The sequence below is a fragment of the Geospiza fortis genome, unplaced genomic scaffold (genome assembly GCF_000277835.1).
Source record: "Geospiza fortis unplaced genomic scaffold, GeoFor_1.0 scaffold97, whole genome shotgun sequence".
Lineage (NCBI taxonomy): Eukaryota > Metazoa > Chordata > Aves > Passeriformes > Thraupidae > Geospiza > Geospiza fortis.
Window position 1 is genome coordinate 2,156,203 of NW_005054343.1, and position 18,896 is coordinate 2,175,098.

Here is an 18,896-nt window from a genome sequence, read left to right on the forward strand (position 1 = left end):
CGGCGCCCCCAGGCTGTCCCGGGCTCCGCTGGAAGGCTGAGCTGAGCGATGTCTCTCACTAACCACATCCAGATGTGCCTGCTTGGCAGCTCGCTGCACAGACGGCACCGAGGGGACGCAGGATCAGCGCTATCAAATGGGCTGTAAGTATCTATTAAGTGTGTTTGATCTCGGGGGGTTGGGGAGGGTTGTGCCGCGAGCAGGGTGGACTGGAGTCTGTCCTTAGTGCTTCGCTTTGCTCCCAGCTTTTCTTTTCACCTTGCTGCTCTTGCATTGTGTTAAATGCAGCAGCCCGGCCGGCCCGTGATGGTTAACACGCGGCAGGCTCGGCTGCAGGCTCTGAAAGCGCAGGCTCCGGCCCCGAGACATCTGCTTTACTCTTTACTTTCCAAAGAACTTTGTTTGAATGTTTAGGCTGTTTTTACAGAAATGTGGGGCTTCTTTAGACAGTGCCTGCAGTGCTCTGAGACAGAGTTTCCTCCCAACCACAAACATGTTCCAGTGGTGGCACGTTACATTTACAAGCCATTCTTCATCAGTAAAAGGACATGAATCTTCCCCATGTTACCCTGTGGTATGCTTTGAGCAAAACATGGGAATTTTCAAGCTCTCTAGGGTAACAAAGATAGAAAATAATTTAGCCCCTGTGAATCATTAGGCAGTTACTGATATTTTTAATAGCTTTTGAGCAGATTCTGAGAAACTTATGTGTTGGGTATAATCTTGAAATTAGTGGGGCACATCAGCATGTACTCCCTGTTTCTACCTCGAGTTAAATTTTCAACTCCCTGTCTCACCATCACCCATGGATATAACAACACATCCATGCTACTGCACTGCAGTTGCTTGGGTTTGGGGTGCATTGGGCAGATTATTTATCAGAAGAAGGTCTGGGAGCTGAAGAGGTGGTGAGCACTGCAGCCTGGGGAGGGCTGGGAAAGGAAGGTGTTTGTTTCAGTTTCTTACCCCTTCACAAACCTGCAAGGCTTTATTCCCCTCCTGGGGCCCTGAAAAATTAATGTTTGGAAGAGAGACAGCAGGTTCCTTACCTTGGCTGCTCAGGAGGGACCTGTCTCTCCAAAGCACTCGGTGTGAGTTGAGCTGCTGAGCCCTCTGCCATTCTGAAAATCAGACTACCAGCAGCAAACCTGTATCTGAAGGTAGGACAGTACCTCTGGAGGCTGCTGGGCCTGCAGAAGGTTGTTGGGCTTTACCTTCCCCTGCCTTGCAGGTGGCTGAGCCCTCATTAGAGGTGTGGGGGGCCCAGCCCGGGTGCCTGGCACAGCTCAGTGCTCAACTCAGTGCTGTGCAGGCACTGCCCCCTGCCCAGGAGGGACAGAGAGCATCGACACTGCCTAACAAGCTGCAGCCCCAGACTGTGCCCTGTGTGCTTCCACTGGGCCAGGGGAGCAGGGTGCAGGGCCAGGGGAGGAGGGTGCAGGGCCAGGAGAGCAGGGGGCTGGCTGCCAGCCTCCCCTGAGCTCAGTCCTGCAGGTAGCTGAGAAGGTGAAAGGAGGCGAGCGCTCCCATGGGACTGCAATCCCCATCAAGGAGGAGCCAGTTCCTCTCTGGGACCCCTGTATGTGCAAACAGACACCTCAGCAGCCTCACACAGCAGCTCTGCAGCTCCTCTGTGTTTGAGTTTCTACACTTGACAGAAGTTTCTGACTGGGCTAGAAGGTGAAAGGAGGCGACCACAGCAGCCATTTGCAAGCAGTGATCCAACGTGACTGGCATTGCGAAGGGAAGGCTGGCAGTGCCAACAGGAGAAATTGCAATAAAACGGGACCAGCCAGCTGGGAAGCTGATCAAACTACATATTTGAGGACTGAGGCAGGCAGATAAATAAGGCACCCTGTCCTGTAACAGCATGGATCTCATCCATTCGTTTGCTCTGGCCTGGAAAAAAAAAATGCCCTGAAAAGCAGCTCTGACAGGAAAGTTGGAAATTGTCTTTGGAGCAGAGCCTGCATTTTTGTTACCTGCTTCCTCAGTATTTGACTCAACAGAGCTTTTGCCTCCAGGTGCTGCAGCAAATACCAGCAGCAGTGATGCTGCAGTGCTGTGCCTGTGGCACTGGGCAGCAGTGTCTGAGCTGTGCCATCATGGGCAGCTGAGCTCTGAGCCTCTGCTCCTCTCCCTGTGCTCCCTTGGTTCTGGTTCAGGAACCCAGTTCCTGGGACAGCTCTCAAGACACTCAGCTAATTAAATCCTACAGCCTGCTCTCAGTTTGCTTATAGACTTCAGAACTTGTAAGCAGCTGAATAGGATGAGTTTTTATCTGGTAAGGCAGCACAGTGAGTGTTTTGGTTACTTCATTTTTCTAGGGCTTTGCACTTACCAATATGCCAAAAGGGGTCTTTGTATTTCAGCCACCTCTGTCTTCTAATCAAGAAGATCAAATAATTCAGCATCACTTTATGATCTGTAACTCCAAATGAGACCTCTTCACAATGCAAAGAGGAGTTGTTCAACACCAGGGTCACTTTTAAAGCAATAATTTTGGTGAGGTTTTTGACTTTGCCTGGAGTGGGGTGATAGAAAAGCAAAGAAAGAAGCAAACAAACCCCAAACCCATGGAGGAATAAAAGCCATTACATGACACCTAAACACAGAAGTGGAACACAGCTTCTTCCCCTGCTCCAACACACAGAGCTACTTTTCCCCTTTAAACACTTCAAGCTCAGCTTAAATTATTAAACTCAAGTTGCTTCATGCAAGTTTTTGTGTGTGGGGCAGAACAAACCCCATTTACATGACCCCACATGTGTCAGCTGACACAGTTCCCTGTGGGTACCCCAAGGAGCACAGAGGAGATTTTGCCAGCACAGGATTGAGAACTTGAAGCCCTGGCCTTTGCCCTTCACCTTAGGTTCCTGCAGAAGGGTAGGAGAAGGATGGAGCCCAATGTAGCTTGAAGTGAGAAAAATGTGATTCCTCACCCAAAACAACACTTCCCATATCAGTGTGCTCAGCAAGACATTTAAGTTAAAGTGGTGCAGGCACAGGAGTCAAACACTCTCCCAGCCCTCAGGGGTACAGGGGATGGGACCAAGGGTGTCAGGGGGAAGATGCAGCCTCCAGGGCTGCAGGCAGTGCAGAATTCTTGGTGTCAGCATCCTGCTCTGGTGGGTGAAAGCTCACCTGCACACGTCTGCTCCACACAGCCCCAGCTGCAGCGTGGGCAGAGGGTATGTCATCATTGCTTCTTGAACAGGGGCAGGGCTCTTCCTGAGGCAGAGGAACCAGGTGAGGAGGATCCTGGGAGTTTGCTTTGCTCTTGCTGAGGGAATCTGGATGGAAAGATTCCTGTAAATGAGGCAGGAGAGGGACACGTGTGCAGCCTTTTCCCCTTGCAGGCCGGAGCCTGGGCAGCTCTCAGTATCCAGCACTGGCTGCTACAAGGTGACTTTGTTCTTGTGGAATGCATTCAGCAAACATGAAATGAAAACAAATATCCCAAACCTGAAGCATTGCCTCAAAGTGTCCCCTCCACCAAGACTGTATAATCTTCTCTGATGATTACAAAAAATCCTCATCAAACCCATCAGTGCTGGATCCCCCACACTTTCTTTAGCTCATTTTATGGACAGACAGATAGGACACCTCCATCAGCAGCCCCAGCCCCACACGTTTCATGGGCACACAGTGTCCCTCTGCTGCCCAACCCAAACCTACCAGTGGCAGCTCCAGCATCAGGAGTGAGGAGGGGAGTCAGGAGGGAGCTGGGAGCACTTCCCTTGCAGCAGGGAGAGGCTGATCCAAGGACATCCCACAGCTTGGTGGGGATGGATGTTTCTGTGAGCCAGGCTGGGATGAGAGGGCAGCAGAGCTCATTGCTGGTTTTGTGCCCCCATGCTCAGTGCATCATGTTTTCAGCTTGATCATCTCAGCTGCTTTTCCCAGGGCTGGCTGGATCAAATAACCACTTCTCAAGGCACAAAGCAGCGTGCCAGAATCACCAAGGCTTCTTGACTGAATCTGAGCACAGGATCCAGAGGACTTTTTCCCACTTTGGCCCTGAGCAGAAGTGCCAAGTGATGGAGATGTGATGAATGCTGCAAAAAGAATTGCCAGGATGGGCTCAAGGTTTCATATCATTCAACTGGGAATGAAGGGCTAGCAATTTTTTTCTTTTTATCATCACTTGACTGCTTTTATTGCAGCTGTTCTTGGCCATATTTCAGAATCCTCCTCTCAAATAAATGAAAACCAGGCAGAGGACTGGGCCCTCTGCCTGAGCATGCAGCAGCACAGGTCAGACTCCCTGCCTGGATGCTCCTCAGGGTGCCATGCCCAGCTCTGGCCCCTTCCAGCTTTCCAGCCTTTCATTGTCTCTTGGCCTCTGCAGGCTGTGCCCCGCTGGTTCTTCCAGCTCATTCCCTATTTATAGCTGCTCATCTTGCCAGCTCGTGGATATGGGACCTTTCAGCCTCTTCCTGCTGCCCAGCTCAGCCCTCTGACATTGCTGCTGCTCAGCCCAGGATGGAGCATCCCCAGTCCCATTATCCAGCCCCATTATCCCATTCAGACCCCATCAGGCCAAACTCAACCCCTCTCTGTGTCCATCCCCGCAGAGCCAACACAAAGAGGGACAGCTGCCTGCTTTTCCAAGCTGGGAGGACACAAGAGGCAGTGCTGGCAGCCAGGCCATTCCTCAAGGCCCTGTGATGCAGCAGTTTGTAAGGCCAGCTCCATTTCAGGTTGGATGGAGGTTCCCCAGAGCAGCAGAGGAAGCAGAGGTGCCTCAGACACTCAATGCTGTGCTGTGCTGAGAAACACTCTGCTGTGCTCTCATCTCTTTCCTTTGGCATCACATATTTCCTGCTCACTTTGATAGCCCTGTAATTCTTTTCCCCTGGTGTCAAGGTGGATGAATAATCCTTTTGGCTTTAGGACATGCCAGAGCATCTGCCAGAATCATCAGTCCCTCTGTATTCGAGAGCAGAACAGCTTTTCCCACACTGACATCCATGGATAGAGCTTACCCCACTGTAATAATCAAGGGTATTTTCCTTCCAAAGAAGGAAATACCTAACAAAGACTGGAAAATCCATATAATTAGATCAAGGAATGACTTCAAGGGCTGGCAACTTCATTTGAAAATGAGAGGTCTGTATTCGGCACTGAACTGCTTTATTTCAGCATGGAAATCACTCTTTCGGATCCTTTACTTTCAATAAAAGAAAACACAGAGGAAAATCTGGGCTATCTGCCCAGGCTTGTAACAATTCAGGGTTTTTCTTGGCTTTTCCAAGGGCACTTATTGCCAGATTCTGAGATGCTGGCAGTATGAAGCTGCAAGCCATGGAAATTACGAGTTTCACGACACGCGCATTTTATTCCAAACCCTTGTCGATAACATTAAACACAGGAAAAATCCAGGACTTTCATCCAGCTCCTTAATTAACATCTGAAGCCTGGCAGCTGAAATAAGATCAAACTTTTGCATAGAAAAGGAAAAAGAAATTTGCTGTTACTGTGAAGAAAGAGAGGAGACTTCAGATGTGAAATGCAAACCAACATCCTATACATGTCAGGAGGGACTGTTTCATGGTTATGAGCCAAGCCACGTGGCAGAAAGAACATAAACAGAAAACAGATCCTGAATATTCTAAACATTTGTACAACAATTTACAAGAGATCTGAGAAAACTGTTCAATCCTGCTATTAGTAACAAAGTTATGCCAGTGAAAACATCTGCCTAGGAGAGGAGGGAAAGGTAAACAGAAAAAGCTAACAAATGAAGAAAAGCCTCTGTCAGAGAGCAGGAAAAGGCAAGAAACAAGGCCTAAGGAAAAAACCCATGGTCATCAGGACAAGGCCAAAGGGATTTTAAATCCACCAGGAGTGCAGAGAGCCTCACACCAAGGCATGGGTATGCAGTTTTCCAAAATAATGATTTCATAAATAATGGAGACAAAGAGAATAAGGTCAGTAAACATTTTTGGAGCTTGGGAAAAAGATATGCAATAGCCTATGATGGTGAAATACTCTATTTCAACAGTACCTTGGAGGTGAAGCTAACCAGTAAGGAAAAAGCACAGTATTTAAATAATGATGTCCAAACAATGTGCATCTAAGAATTTTAAAGGGTCTGGCCAAGAAGTCAACTGGTGTAATAATTTTCTTCCTCTTAAGTCTTGAAATATTGCCTAGATACCACAGGTGCCACTGTTTTATTACTTCGTAATTACAGACCAGTCAATCTAATTTTGAGTTTGAAAACTTAACATTATGGCTGATACAAAATGGATGATTAATGAACAATTAGCAAGTGATCCAGGCCAGGCCAGTAAAAGGAGATTTGCTGAATATAGATACCACCAAATTCTTACCAAGCATTTGCACCGTGTCCTATCACTGTATGCCCTTGCCAAACATCCCTCTCCAGCTTTTTTTATCCCAGAAGTCATCTTTGGATATGATCTCAGCTAATTCAGGACAGAGAACAGTAATACCCTCACAGGTAGCTTCTCTTAGTACAGCACAGCCAAGAGAGAGCCACAAATCGCACATGAACATGATACATTATTACTGGAGGTATAAAATACTTACATGCACATGTGGGGAAATTTTTGGGTGGGGCTCAACTTCCTTTTTGCTGAGGACAGGAGGAATGGTGATGGGAATGGGTCATGGGAATGATGATGGTCACTCACCTCCTCCTGGAGCAGCTGTGGGGTCCCTCTGTCCAGCTCTGCTGTTGCTGCTGCAGGGAGTGGCTGCACCCACAGGGTGATGAGAGGACCTGCTGCTTGCTGCCTTCTTACTGCTCTTTCATTCTCATTTTGTTTGCAGTTGAAGAACTGATCAAATAAGACAGAAGATCTCCGGGAAAAGTGTAAGTGAGGAAAATTTCCTGTATTTCAAAAGGCAGATTCATCTGTCATACATGAACAAAATTTTCCTAACACCATGCTCTGTCTTGCTTCTGCATATTGGGATTTATTTCCCCACCTCTCACTTAGGGGTGATTTGGCAGAGGAGAAATACCCATGGCCCCTTCTAACCTTATTAATGGAAGTTACTTACAATGGTTTAATATTTTATAAAGAATACTGGCAGGAGAAAGGTCCTGTGTGAATTCCAGATTGCACCCAATGCATTCATTTTGAGTACAAATCACAGTTTAACAGAAATTGGTTCTGTGTGCAGGGAAACACCAGCAGCACACTGCCATGAGGAGTCTGCCCTTCAGCAGTCAGCTCTGGGCCTCCCTGGTCAAAAAGGATAAAAGCAGCAAGTAATGGTTGTCAAGCTAGGAAAAAAAAAGGTCATTATTTATGGGAGAATGGCATCATTCATAATTTTCCACTTTGCTTTTCCCAGTGAAATCTCTGAAATGACAAAACACGTTCAGCAGTATGGGATGCAGGATTTTGGGTTGTGCTTAGAGGGTGGTTTTCAGGATGATGGATGACTGCTTAACCAAGTCACAGAGCTGGCTGGCACTGGGATCAGCAGTAAGTTTGCAACCCTGTGTGCCTTTTGACAGTTCCTCAATATCTCCATGCTTGTGTGAGTAAAATGTACTTTGCTGCTGGGCTTTTAAATGATGTTTAGTCTTGCCTGCCTGCTTCAGACCTGCCAAATCCTCACTGCTGACATGCTCTGTGTTTATTTTCAGATGGGCAGTGGTGCCAGGCAGCTCAAACACAGCTTTTAGCAGTCCCAGGAACAGCGGAGAGACAATGAGAGTTCGCCTCAAAGGGGATGTGATCTGTACCCTCCTCCTGCTGGTGGCGCTTTGTTCTTTGCTCTACTCCCAGCTGGAACATTTGGTCCCGGCAGGAAAGAAGGAGCCAGCACAGAACAAACCTCGAGTGGCACCAAAAACATTCTCTGATCCTAGAGCACCTCGGAGACTGATGCCAGCAAAGGCAACTGCACCCAGACCCCAAGTTACCCCTGCCATGAGACGAACAGAAGTGGCCAAAACCAGGGTCCAAACCACAACTCCAGCCCCGCTGACTGATTCTGCCTTCAACTTCAAGCTCTATCTCCTAAACAAAGATAACAGGAACTTCAATCTCCTCATTAACCAGCCCAGGAAATGCCGAAAGACACCGGGAGGTCCCTTCCTGCTCATTGCTATCAAATCAGTGGTTGAAGACTTTGACAGGCGTGAGATTGTCCGGAAAACGTGGGGCAGGGAGGGTTTGGTGAATGGGGAGCACATCCAGCGAGTGTTCCTGCTGGGAACACCAAAGAACAGGACAGTGCTGGCAACATGGGAGACCCTGATGCACCAGGAGAGTCAGACATACCGGGACATCTTACTCTGGGACTTCATGGACACTTTCTTCAACCTGACCCTGAAGGAGATCCACTTCCTGAGCTGGGCTGCTGAGTTCTGCCGCAACGTGAAATTTATTTTCAAAGGTGATGCTGACGTTTTTGTCAATGTGGAGAACATTGTTGATTTCCTCAAGAGGCATGACCCCACTGAAGACCTCTTTGTTGGTGACATCATCTACAACGCCCGTCCCATCCGCGTCCGGAAGAGCAAGTACTACATCCCCGAGAGCATGTATGGGCTGAGCATCTACCCTGCCTACGCTGGGGGAGGAGGCTTCCTGCTGTCCAGCTGCACCATGAGGAAGCTCTCCAGGGCGTGCAGAGAAGTGGAGCTCTTCCCCATTGATGATGTCTTTCTGGGCATGTGCTTACAGAGAATCAACCTCAAGCCCATTTTGCACGAAGGGTTCAAGACCTTTGGCATTGTTAAGCCTTCTGCTGCCCCACACCTACAGACCTTTGATCCCTGTTTTTACAAAGACCTCATGGTGGTTCATAGCCTGAAAGTTGCTGAGATCTGGCTGATGTGGAACCTGCTCCACAGCCCACGGCTTTCCTGTACTCAGAAGAAGCAGGTGAAGAAGCCTTTCCAATGGAAGAAGAAAGCTCAGATAACAACACCAGCATCACCCCTCAGATAATGCAGGCAGAGTGCAGCACACACAGCAAACCAGCCAAGAAAGGGAGCCTGGAACTGAAACTGCCCAACAAACCAACTTTCCAAGTATTTTAGCATGTCTTATTTACAACATTAAGAGAAGACAACAAACAATTGCAGGAATTTGCTCAGATTCCACACTTGCACATACATATCGTGTGGGTCCTTGTGTACTAATGAGTCCAAATAATCATAACATATATATAATTTATTATTATTTATTAGCATTACAGTAGTGCCTAGTGGGACAGTGTGTAAAAGCACATTGAAAAATGCAGTCCTTGGACATTTTTCAGCATGGTCAGAAGTGTGAGAAATGAAAGAAGACATAGGGTGAGAACAGACACCAGGGAGCACAGGGATCATTGCCAACTCCCTGCTTGACTTGGACTCATTGAAAAACGACCAGACAGGAACTAGAGGGCAGGAAATGGAGTCCCCTTAGTGTCTGCTCAGATCACATCACTGCTGCCTGGTTGGTTTTCCAAAGGCCTTGTAAGAAGAGAACAACAAACAGCTCTTGAAATGGGGTCCTACAGTTGCAGTTCAGGTGGATTACAAGAAATCCAACTGGATGCTGAGGCTGGCATGGCTGGTGGAGCAAAGGACAGGTAAGTAGATAACTAGAAAGGAGCAGACTAAAGGGCCTTTAGAGAAAGGACAAGAACTTCAAATTGATCACTTTGAGTCTTGATTTTTCATCATTCTTCTCAGTTCAAATATCTGCTCTATTGACATGCTCAAGATTCAGGGGACCAGTGGAGCAGGTTTTGGCACTTCCCTGAGCTCAGGCTCTCTGCACTGCACTGACTGTCATTCATGGAAAATCCAGAAGTCATCAACAGCATTTGATCACTCTCAGGATCTGACCCAGATTTTCAGAAGGTTTGCATCTGGAGAGATCCTTTGGCCTCTGCTCTTAAGCATAACCCCACACAGAGCTGCTGCTTGCATCACATCTGGGAGCTGCTTCAAATCAAAGAGTGGACTGGGCTGGTTTCTACAGACCTTGGGCTCTTGCTTGGCACAGCCAGCTGCAGAGGGCAGCCAAGACTCTCATACTGCTGCAAATGTCATGTGAAGGGAGAAAGTTTTCAGACAAAAGGACTTCAGAATAAAAGTCCATCTAAATTTATTGCAAGAAATCAAAACCACACAGCAATCTTTCTGTTGGCTTTCCAAGGTTCAGTCAGGAGCTTTGTATTTTAAGCATCAGACAAGAACACTGAATTGCTCAGTTTTTCAAAGTGTAGTCCAGACTTTGATGCATTTTGTTTTTCCCAACAGCAGACTACCTTAGAAGTATATACTTTTATCAGACATCAAAGCAGAAGTAAACTCCTCTAAATCAGGATTACAAAGCTGTGAAATTCATGGGACAAAGAGCCTGAATTCACCTCTGATACTGTGTTTGTTAATTCTTTTACAAGTTTTTACCCCCTCAACAAAACTCCTGTCCATCAGAGAACCCCTCAGGATGGCACATCCACACAGCTTCAAAGGAAACTACAATCAGCCATAAAAGAGAGCCCAAAGTTCCTTTCCCTTGCACAGAGCCTGGAGCACAGCTGCATTTCATATCTGTGGGTAAGCTCCCTCCTTCCCTCCCTCCCTCCCTGCAGCACTTTGGGCTCAGTGCTGGTACTGACAATGCACAGGGAGAGCAGCAGGCTGGCAAACAGCCTATGGACAGCAGCTTTACACATTGGTCATCTTCATCATCAGCTCAAGCCTTACAAAAATCTATTTCCAAGAAAAGTTTAGCTTTATAGAAATTGAAAGATTTCTACGTTTGAGATATTTTCAGGATGCAATCCTGAAATACAGAATGTTCATGTGAGCTTCACAAGGAGCTTTGCAGGGTGTAGAACTAAGCCAAAGCCTCACTGGTAGAACAAAGTCACCCCTGCCCATGTCTGCTAACATGTGTGATACATGTGTATTTATGAGACTGTACAGAAATGTACTACCTGGAAGTAGTTTACAGTTTGGGAAATTACTTATACCATCATTAAAAGACAGCATGCAGATGTGCCTCTCGTTGTCAGAGTGAGTTTGTCACGTACACCTGCACACATGTTGTAAGACTAAAACCACAGGGATTTTTCATTAAGACAGTCACATGAAAAATACATTATTCATTATTTTGGATAACTTGGTAAGTCTTTCCTTATGCTGGACTTATTTTAATGGCAATGACAGAGAAATAAACAGAGTTTACCTTGTGATTTCCTATGAGGCAGCTAGTCAGGTTCAGCAATCCTCATTAAGGTTTTCTTTTTACACTTGAAGATGCAGAGATTGGGTCCTCCCTCTGTAATGTCTTGAGATCTGCAATCTATCCACAGCACAGAATTAATGAGTGCATTTTGTCCCAGATCAAAGTTGTTCAACATCTGTGTTGACACAGTCTGTGCCAGCACACACCCTGATGGCAGAAGCAGAACTAGAGTAAACTGTTTACTCCATTATCTTAGTCTATAGAATAGCTCACTTCTCTTATCCATTGAATACCAGAGTCTCTCTTGATGAAAGATCCATCTGGTTTTGTTCTCCAGCCTCTGCTGCATGGCCTGTTTGACCTGGCTTTAAGTTTCCATTTGCCTCTGCAGTTGAGCTGGAAGTTCACAGACACCACATGTGAGCATAATGCTCTAGGGAATGCTGAGGGCTTGCTGCACTCCCTGCAGTTCATTGAGTTCTGCTCACTGCTGCAGTAGGCAAAGGCTTTGGCTGAAGGTTGTTTCCTTAAGGATGGGGGTCTTTTCAGAAAACCCTAAAACCTCAGGTGTTTATGGCAACTGGCAGGAAGGAGCCTCTACCAACTCTTCTGATGCATCACAGAAACCCAAACCCATCCTTTTCAGAATTCTGAGTAGGTTTTATTAACTGGCCAATTGAGTCATACTTGCTATAAATCTTTGCTTGGCAGTTTTTTTCATGACTAACCCAGGACAAGAAAAGAAAACATAAAAACATCCTAAGTGGATGCCACCAGTAGCAAACAAGGCAAGCAGACTTTCTCAGTATAAACTTCTGAAACTAATACAGTACAGTAAGTTTTATGGAGTCCCAAGGATCCACACACAGTCAAGTTTTGTTCCTGCTGTACATAAGTAGCCAGATTTGGTCACTACAATGAGCAGAGCTGGCTTCAGCTTCACATTCAGCACCTCCAAGTGCATCTCTGGACACACAAACTGGTAGGGAATGCCAAGATCCATCATTCAGTCAAGCCACTGCAGACAGACATCACAAAAAAAGCCAAAGAGGACTCTGAAGGAATTCAGTATTAAAATGTTCTGCTTCCTGTCTGCAGCTTAATTATTCATCTTTCTACAGCAGGTTCTCAGAAGCAAACCTCAGCTGCAAACTCCAACAGCACAAACTAATCAAAACAGCTCAGAGAGCCTTCACTACATATCAGCACTGAGAACATTCCCTGGGAGTGCTGAAAGACTCAGATCAGAGAGAAAAAGAAGTCAATCCCAAAGCCCAGCATGAAAAACTGCTGATCTCCTGGGCTGTACCTCTTGCAGCTGGACTTGCAAGTCTCAGCAGCTCAGAAAATCTGCCCACCACATTTCCCTAATGACGCTACTAACTGCAGTGACAGTTTTAAAAACCAGTAAAACTTTCAAATACAATTGTTCATTACTTTCTAGGCTTATGATCAGTAAGAAAACCATACTGAGGAATGAGGAGGGAAAGCAAAGAGGAAAGTAAACCCAAAGGAGGAGCACAACTGAGTCCCTCCAGGAGTGGCAAACAGCTCCCCCACCAATCCTGGCCAGCCCAATGCTTTCTCCAAACCATTCAGACTCAGCTCATGGATCTTCTCTCTCCCCCTCCCTTTCCCAGCCCATCTGTTGACAATCCAAGGGCTAAAACCATGGAAAAAACCCTACACAGGTTTGCAGTGGCAGCCTTGTCCCAGGGGGGTGCCTGAGCTGGGTGGGAATCAAGGTGTGACAATGACAAATGGTGTCTACAGCCAGAGAAGCAGAAAAGGGTGGAATAATCTCTGTAACCTCCCTATTTGTGGATGCAGCAGAGCTTACCCAGCAAGGGACCGGGTAAATTCAGAATTTCAGGGCTGCAGTTTTTCTGAGATGAGCAGAGGGGGAAAGGGAATACAGCAAATCAGGCTGGTTTGATAATTTAGTTGATTAGATTGCACATTGCATAATCATGCAGGGCTTTTTGTGATTGGTATTTAAACTAAATGTGTCTCTGAATAATAATAATAAAAGAATGAAACTTAAGCACTCAGTGGAATATATATATATATAAAGCATTAAGGCACTTAACCAGCTTCTAAAATTGGAATATGCAGTACTTTAAAATAACTAAAGGAGTAAAATTTAAAGGGGAATTCATTAATGTATGAAAAAGATAACATTAAACCAGCCAATCCAGAACAAAAGTTATGTAACAATGGTCTCTTACACCACAGTGAGTTCCCAGCTCTGCAAACTCCAGCTTACCTTTTCTGCTGTTTCAAGCACTTGTTTTTCCAGATCATGAGGAGAAATGATTTCACCTGCTGGAAAAACAGACATCCCCACAAACACAAGAGCTTGGGATGCAAGCTTTGGCAGATAAACATTTTAACAGTGACTTTATTAGTTATACTAAAAATTCACAGAGGCAAAGAATGTGGTATTTAAGTTGCACCAGAGCCCTCCAAGTAACACATACACTCCTCCACCAAAAATCCTTCATGGGCTCTGCTTCACTGAGGCTATTTTTAATGCTAAAGAGTTATATCTCCAGTAAGCTCCATCTTTCATTTCCCCTTGTTTTACTTCAGCCTTATCTTCTCTCTGAAACAACATGGTTCACACTTCATATGAAAAGAACCACCAGAACTAACCAGTATTTTAACTCCGCAGACACAGTGAGGTATTTATTTGGCCACATGTGCTGTGTCAGATTGTGGCTGACAGAGTCAGGCAGACAGGAGGGGGCTTTGCACTGGTGTAATCAAGGTTTTAAAAAAAGGTGTTTATCAGGCAAAAGTTGATACAGAACAATTGTAATGGAATTATGTTTCTTGCATGGAATAATGTTTCTTGCATAGTAACATCAAAAATTATTCTGAACACAACCAGCCCATGGGAAATTGTGCCAAATCAGACAACTTGGTCTTTGCCCAAATCCTCTGGAGAAAGCAAGCAGAGAAGGCTTGGACATCACATTTCTTTCAAAGTAAGAGCCACACTGACTCACACATGCAGATTTACTTACAATGTACATTTTGAGCCACCAAGCACAAAAACCTAACAGAAGTTCTGGCTTAGAGAAGTTAAGTGACTAAGGTTCTAACAGCAGTTCGGGAGTCAGTGTGAAGGGGGCAGCAGCCCCCTTGATTTCCCTCTGGCAAACAGCAGCTGGCCCCTAACCTCCAGCCAGCCCCAAAGCAATGATGAATCACCATCTTCTTGTAGTGCTGAAAGATTTTGTTTTAAACACGTTGGATGGAAGCTCTGGAATTTGAACGATCATGATCACATGAATCAGTTCTCACACACCATATGATTAGTCTTTCAGAAAAAAAAAATCTGTTTAGAATTAAAAAATGTGGCAGTTCCTGGCAACAGAAGATTGCTTTTTCTTGTCAGGAACTGCATTTTGGGGAACAGAGAGTTCTAGTATTACACAGCAGCACTTATCTCTACAGCACTGCCTGGAGCCATCACAGGAGCCCAGGGAGTGCTTGAAGGCTGAAGAATAGGTGAGGAAATGTCAGCTTCACGTCCCTAAAGAAGGGCACAACAATCAGTTTTATTAAGTATAAACAAATGAAATACTGTGGACAGTACTGCAATATTCAAATTAAGCAAACACACACACACAAAAACTGCGCACCTCTTTACAAAGGAAAACAGCACACATCACAAGGGGATCATATGCACTACATATTTTATTAAAAATGCAATTGTACTTAACTTTATATCAAACAGTTTTATCATATGAATCCACATTGATGGACCAATGCACATGTTGCCAACATGCAGGATCTGTATCAAACCACACAGGATTATCACAAGGAACAAGAGCACCTGGCAAAGTGGGATCTGATGCAGCCCAAATCTCTCAGTTCCTTTGGGAGGGGGAGGCAGAGCTGGCCCCTTGCTCCCCCCTGAGCAGCCCTTTACCCAGAAGAGCTCTTGGTTCAGGTGAACTGCCTCATCCAGCCTCCCTTCTGCCACACTGCCAGCCTTGCCTTGTCCCCAGAGCTCCTCTGCTCCTTCCTCTCTTCTGATTCAAACCCAACATCAGTCTCCTCTACCCATTCCTGAGCTTCTCATGCCAGCAAGTCCTTAAATGCTCCACAAGGCTTCTCTAATGCATCAGCTCAGGAACAGCCTGGCTTAGTCCAAAAAGGAGCAAACAAATCAAAACATCTCAGACGAGAGTTGTGAACAGCTGCATTCACAAAGGGTGGGTGAGGAAATCCATGAAAGCAGCTCCACATTCTCTCTCCTGGTGCTCCTTCAGATCTGCCTCTCCCAAAAGTCAAATGCTTTGAGCTCAGCCCAGCAGCACCAGCCAAGATGCAAAATTGCCTTGAAGTTTTTATCTATGCAGAGAATTTTTCAATATCAAGGGGCTGACCCAGAGAAGTATATGAGTTGTTAAGAGAGAACTTAATTACCAATACTATTTTAGTCATTAGGTCTCACCAGAGCATTACAAGTGAAGCTGGGAGCCACTGCAGTTATTAAATACCACAGGTTAGCTGCTGCTCCTGTCCTAGGTCTCAGGGTTCATGCTACAGCAGCAGGCCTGACCTCACTCCTCTGAAGAACTTCAACTCAATATGCTTGAGAGCAGGATAGTGGTGGCATCTCCACAGCCATTACTCAAATCATCTCATCAAGGATTTATCTCCTCTTGCAGCTTATCTGGAGCCTTTATTAGAAAAGGATGGATTAAAATTAAAGTTAGCATCAGGATTGCTGTCACATTTTAGTAACAAGCATCAGCATGCACAGCATCTCAGCTGGGAGACCAGAATTCTGTGAGAGACCTTGAGCCAGGGCAGGCAGGATGAGCCTGCACTCAGCACTGGGGAGGCTGCAGGAGGGGGCTGAGGGCTCTGTGCCCACACAGCCAGTGCAGGAGTCCCTTCCCTGTGCCCTGCATTAACCTTGGAGCTGCTTCAGGGCACAGAGACTCCCAAAGCTTTTCTGTGAAGGAGAACTCACATTTGCAGCTTTCACTGCAAGCATTTCCTCCCTTCTGCTGTGCAATATTCCCCTCTTTGAAGCTCAACTGATTTCCATGATCCCCCAAGGGCCCACAGGAGCATAACAATCTCATTTCTGAACACAATGCAGAGCCCACGGTGCTATCGACCACAGTTTAAAGACTTCTCCACTTCAGGGCAAAACCTTACAAAATGCTTTCATGTATCTTTCAAGTTATGTTAGTTACTGTTTCTTTGGAGAACATACTGAACTGGCTATAAAGTCACTATACACGAGTCAGGTACTTCTAATACAATGGCTGAAAAACAGTAAAAAAAAAAGAATTAATTGATAACAAAAAGCAAGAACATCCATGATTTTATTACAAAAACACCCAGCAACTGTATTTAACACAAAAACAGTAACTGAGAGTCTCTTTTTATTTTTCTTTCAGTGTACATGCTCATTATTATTCCATTTAATTTACAGAAGGGCTATGTAAAATGAAATTAAAATTAGAGAGGAAACAAAAAGGAAGATTGAGGCATAGAATTTTCTTAGCAAGCAACGATCACAGGAGACAGCACAGATTGAACAGGGATTCAACAGGAGTGACACCTAGGGATAAAGGTAAACAGTAACTTTTTCCTTATCCATTAGATTCTCCATGGGGCTTTTTTGTTTGTTTTAGCAAAACAGTTTAGAGTATCACAGTATACAGGAAGACTAAATGGCAAAGAACGTCTCACACACACACACACACACACACATTTATCCCTGCTACTGGTCCAGGATCCCAAACTTCAGTTAACATTCAATTTCCTATCTCTCATTCATTGATAAACTATACAGGATTACACTGTACATGGAGTTAAAATTACAAAAATGTCATATTTACAAAAATCTGTACACACATAGTAAAACTCACAAAATTGTCATCTATGTATCACAAGTTGCGACACCAAAATATTAAAAATGGGAAAAAATTATACATTTCTCTTGTCCATTTTTAAAAAGGGTTCATTATTTCAAAGACAGACCACCTATTTCTCCCAAATAAGACTGGTAAGAGAACTAGAAACCTAAAGTATCCTCCTGGGATAAAATGTCGCGAGCAGCATCTCCCAACTAGAAAGAAGCCTCTATCCTGTCTGCTGGGGTGGGGTGTGCAGTTAGCATCTATGTACAGACATGGTGAAACTACAACGAGGATGTCTTTGGCTAAACCTTTGGCATAAATTAAAATCATACATCAGAAGTTACAGAAAAGGTTATCTCGGTGATGGCGGAATTCCAGAATTTCTTTCTGAGATACCATTATATACAGCTTTTCTTTCTCTGAGGAAATAGAGTAGGAATACAGGATTTTGGAACAGAGGCAAATGAGGCAACATTATTTCTTCATTAAATTTTTCACTAGTATGAAAAATTGTATCAAATCTTTTCATTAAAACATAATTCAATCATAGAAATAACCCCTTCCAGAATTTTTTTTTTCTTTCGAAATTGCATATGAAAAAAAATTAGTAAACCAGCCATGACAGAAAAAAATTGTATCAGCATATCAAGTACATATTAGTGCAGGAAGGTGGATAAATTTGATCCACTGTATAAATAAGCTTTATGCGCAGTGTACATTAAATAACCACCACACCCCACTCACACCCAGTACACAGATGCTCCTCAGTGAAGATAAACGTTTATCAAGTAATTAAAGTGTATGTAGTGCAAATGTTACAACCAAGTATTATGCACATGCTACTTGCTTGGTTTTAAAGTTACACAAAGATGTGGTGCCTGAAATCATGGACATATATACATCCTTGTCACACTTGGTACAATGTCCTAAGCCACAGAAATACCGAGGTGTTTAGATCTATATATATATACACATACATTTTCTTAAAATGTGACCACCACATCAATACAGTAACACAAACAGACTAAAATCAATACCTGCTTCCAGATGCTCCAAGGCTCAGAAAGTTTGTGCTTCTAATTCTTGCAGTCATTACGTGCCCCTCTTCCATTTCCCCCTTCTGCCAGCTGAGCAGGAGGGACAGTCTCTTCACGTCTGTGCTGCATAGGATGAGGGCAACGGAGAGGAATAAATGACGGCACAGGCACCTAAGCTGCTTTCCTCCATCAACAGTTCCATGCCCCATGATGAAGGGTTGAGAGAAATTTCCTCTCCACACCACTCTAGGGTGGAAAGGCTTATTGAAAAAAAAAAAAGAAAATCATAACGTGCTTTCCATATTATAAGTGGCAGCAAATCAAGGCACGCTGTACTAATTCTGTAGCATTGAGATTAGCTGACTTTGCAGGGGATGCTCACTGGGGAAGGTCCGACGTTCTCAACTGGCTGCTGGGCCGTGTGGGGCCATAGAGAGTAACAGAAGCTATGTGATTATTCTGCATCACCTGCAAAAGCACAGCAGGGAAAAGGGAAATTAAACTAAGTGCTACAATAAACAGAAAATCAGAAGTATTAAAATGGTCAATACACAAGTGATCTGCCTGAAGAAAGAAATCCCCACAACAAATGACAGCAACAAGCTCTTGGCTAGTTCCTAAAAACAGTCTCTTAGATTTCCATGACACAACACCATCTGCTCCAACCAGCCATGTGAATATATCTCCTGCTAGCACAAGTTCCAGGTGACAAACTTGAAGTTTCAGCTTTAACATACAAATGTACAACCTGAGAGAAGAGGTTGCAAAGCTTCCCTATCCTAAAA

At 44.9% G+C, this 18,896-nt stretch overlaps 2 protein-coding genes across 5 annotated transcripts in view; one reads left to right on the top strand and one right to left on the bottom strand.

The window, feature by feature from the left end:
• The first annotated feature begins 11 nt into the window (after positions 1-11).
• On the top strand, positions 12-10,994 carry B3GNT9 (UDP-GlcNAc:betaGal beta-1,3-N-acetylglucosaminyltransferase 9). 4 transcript variants are annotated; one of them, XM_031058434.1, is made up of 5 exons: positions 12-143; positions 6,802-6,844; positions 7,631-8,729; positions 9,218-9,374; positions 9,597-10,994. In XM_031058434.1, exons 3-4 carry the CDS (start codon positions 7,695-7,697, stop codon positions 9,341-9,343), a joined length of 1,161 nt encoding a protein of 386 aa, XP_030914294.1. In that variant the 5' UTR covers positions 12-143; positions 6,802-6,844; positions 7,631-7,694; the 3' UTR covers positions 9,344-9,374; positions 9,597-10,994. The 4 variants fall into 4 exon arrangements, with proteins under 4 accessions (XP_030914294.1, XP_030914293.1, XP_030914295.1 ...); XM_031058433.1 differs by having other exon boundaries at positions 9,218-10,994; XM_031058435.1 differs by lacking the exons at positions 9,218-9,374; positions 9,597-10,994 and having other exon boundaries at positions 7,631-8,120; positions 8,274-9,211.
• Positions 10,995-14,867: 3,873 nt separating this feature from the next.
• Positions 14,868-18,896, bottom strand: part of CUNH16orf70 (chromosome unknown C16orf70 homolog) — a 36,266-nt gene continuing 32,237 nt past the window's right edge. Inside the window, exon 17 of the mRNA XM_031058390.1 lies at positions 14,868-18,579. Within this exon, the coding sequence (XP_030914250.1) occupies positions 18,490-18,579 (90 nt within the window). The 3' untranslated portion in view covers positions 14,868-18,489. The remainder of the gene's footprint in view (positions 18,580-18,896) is intronic.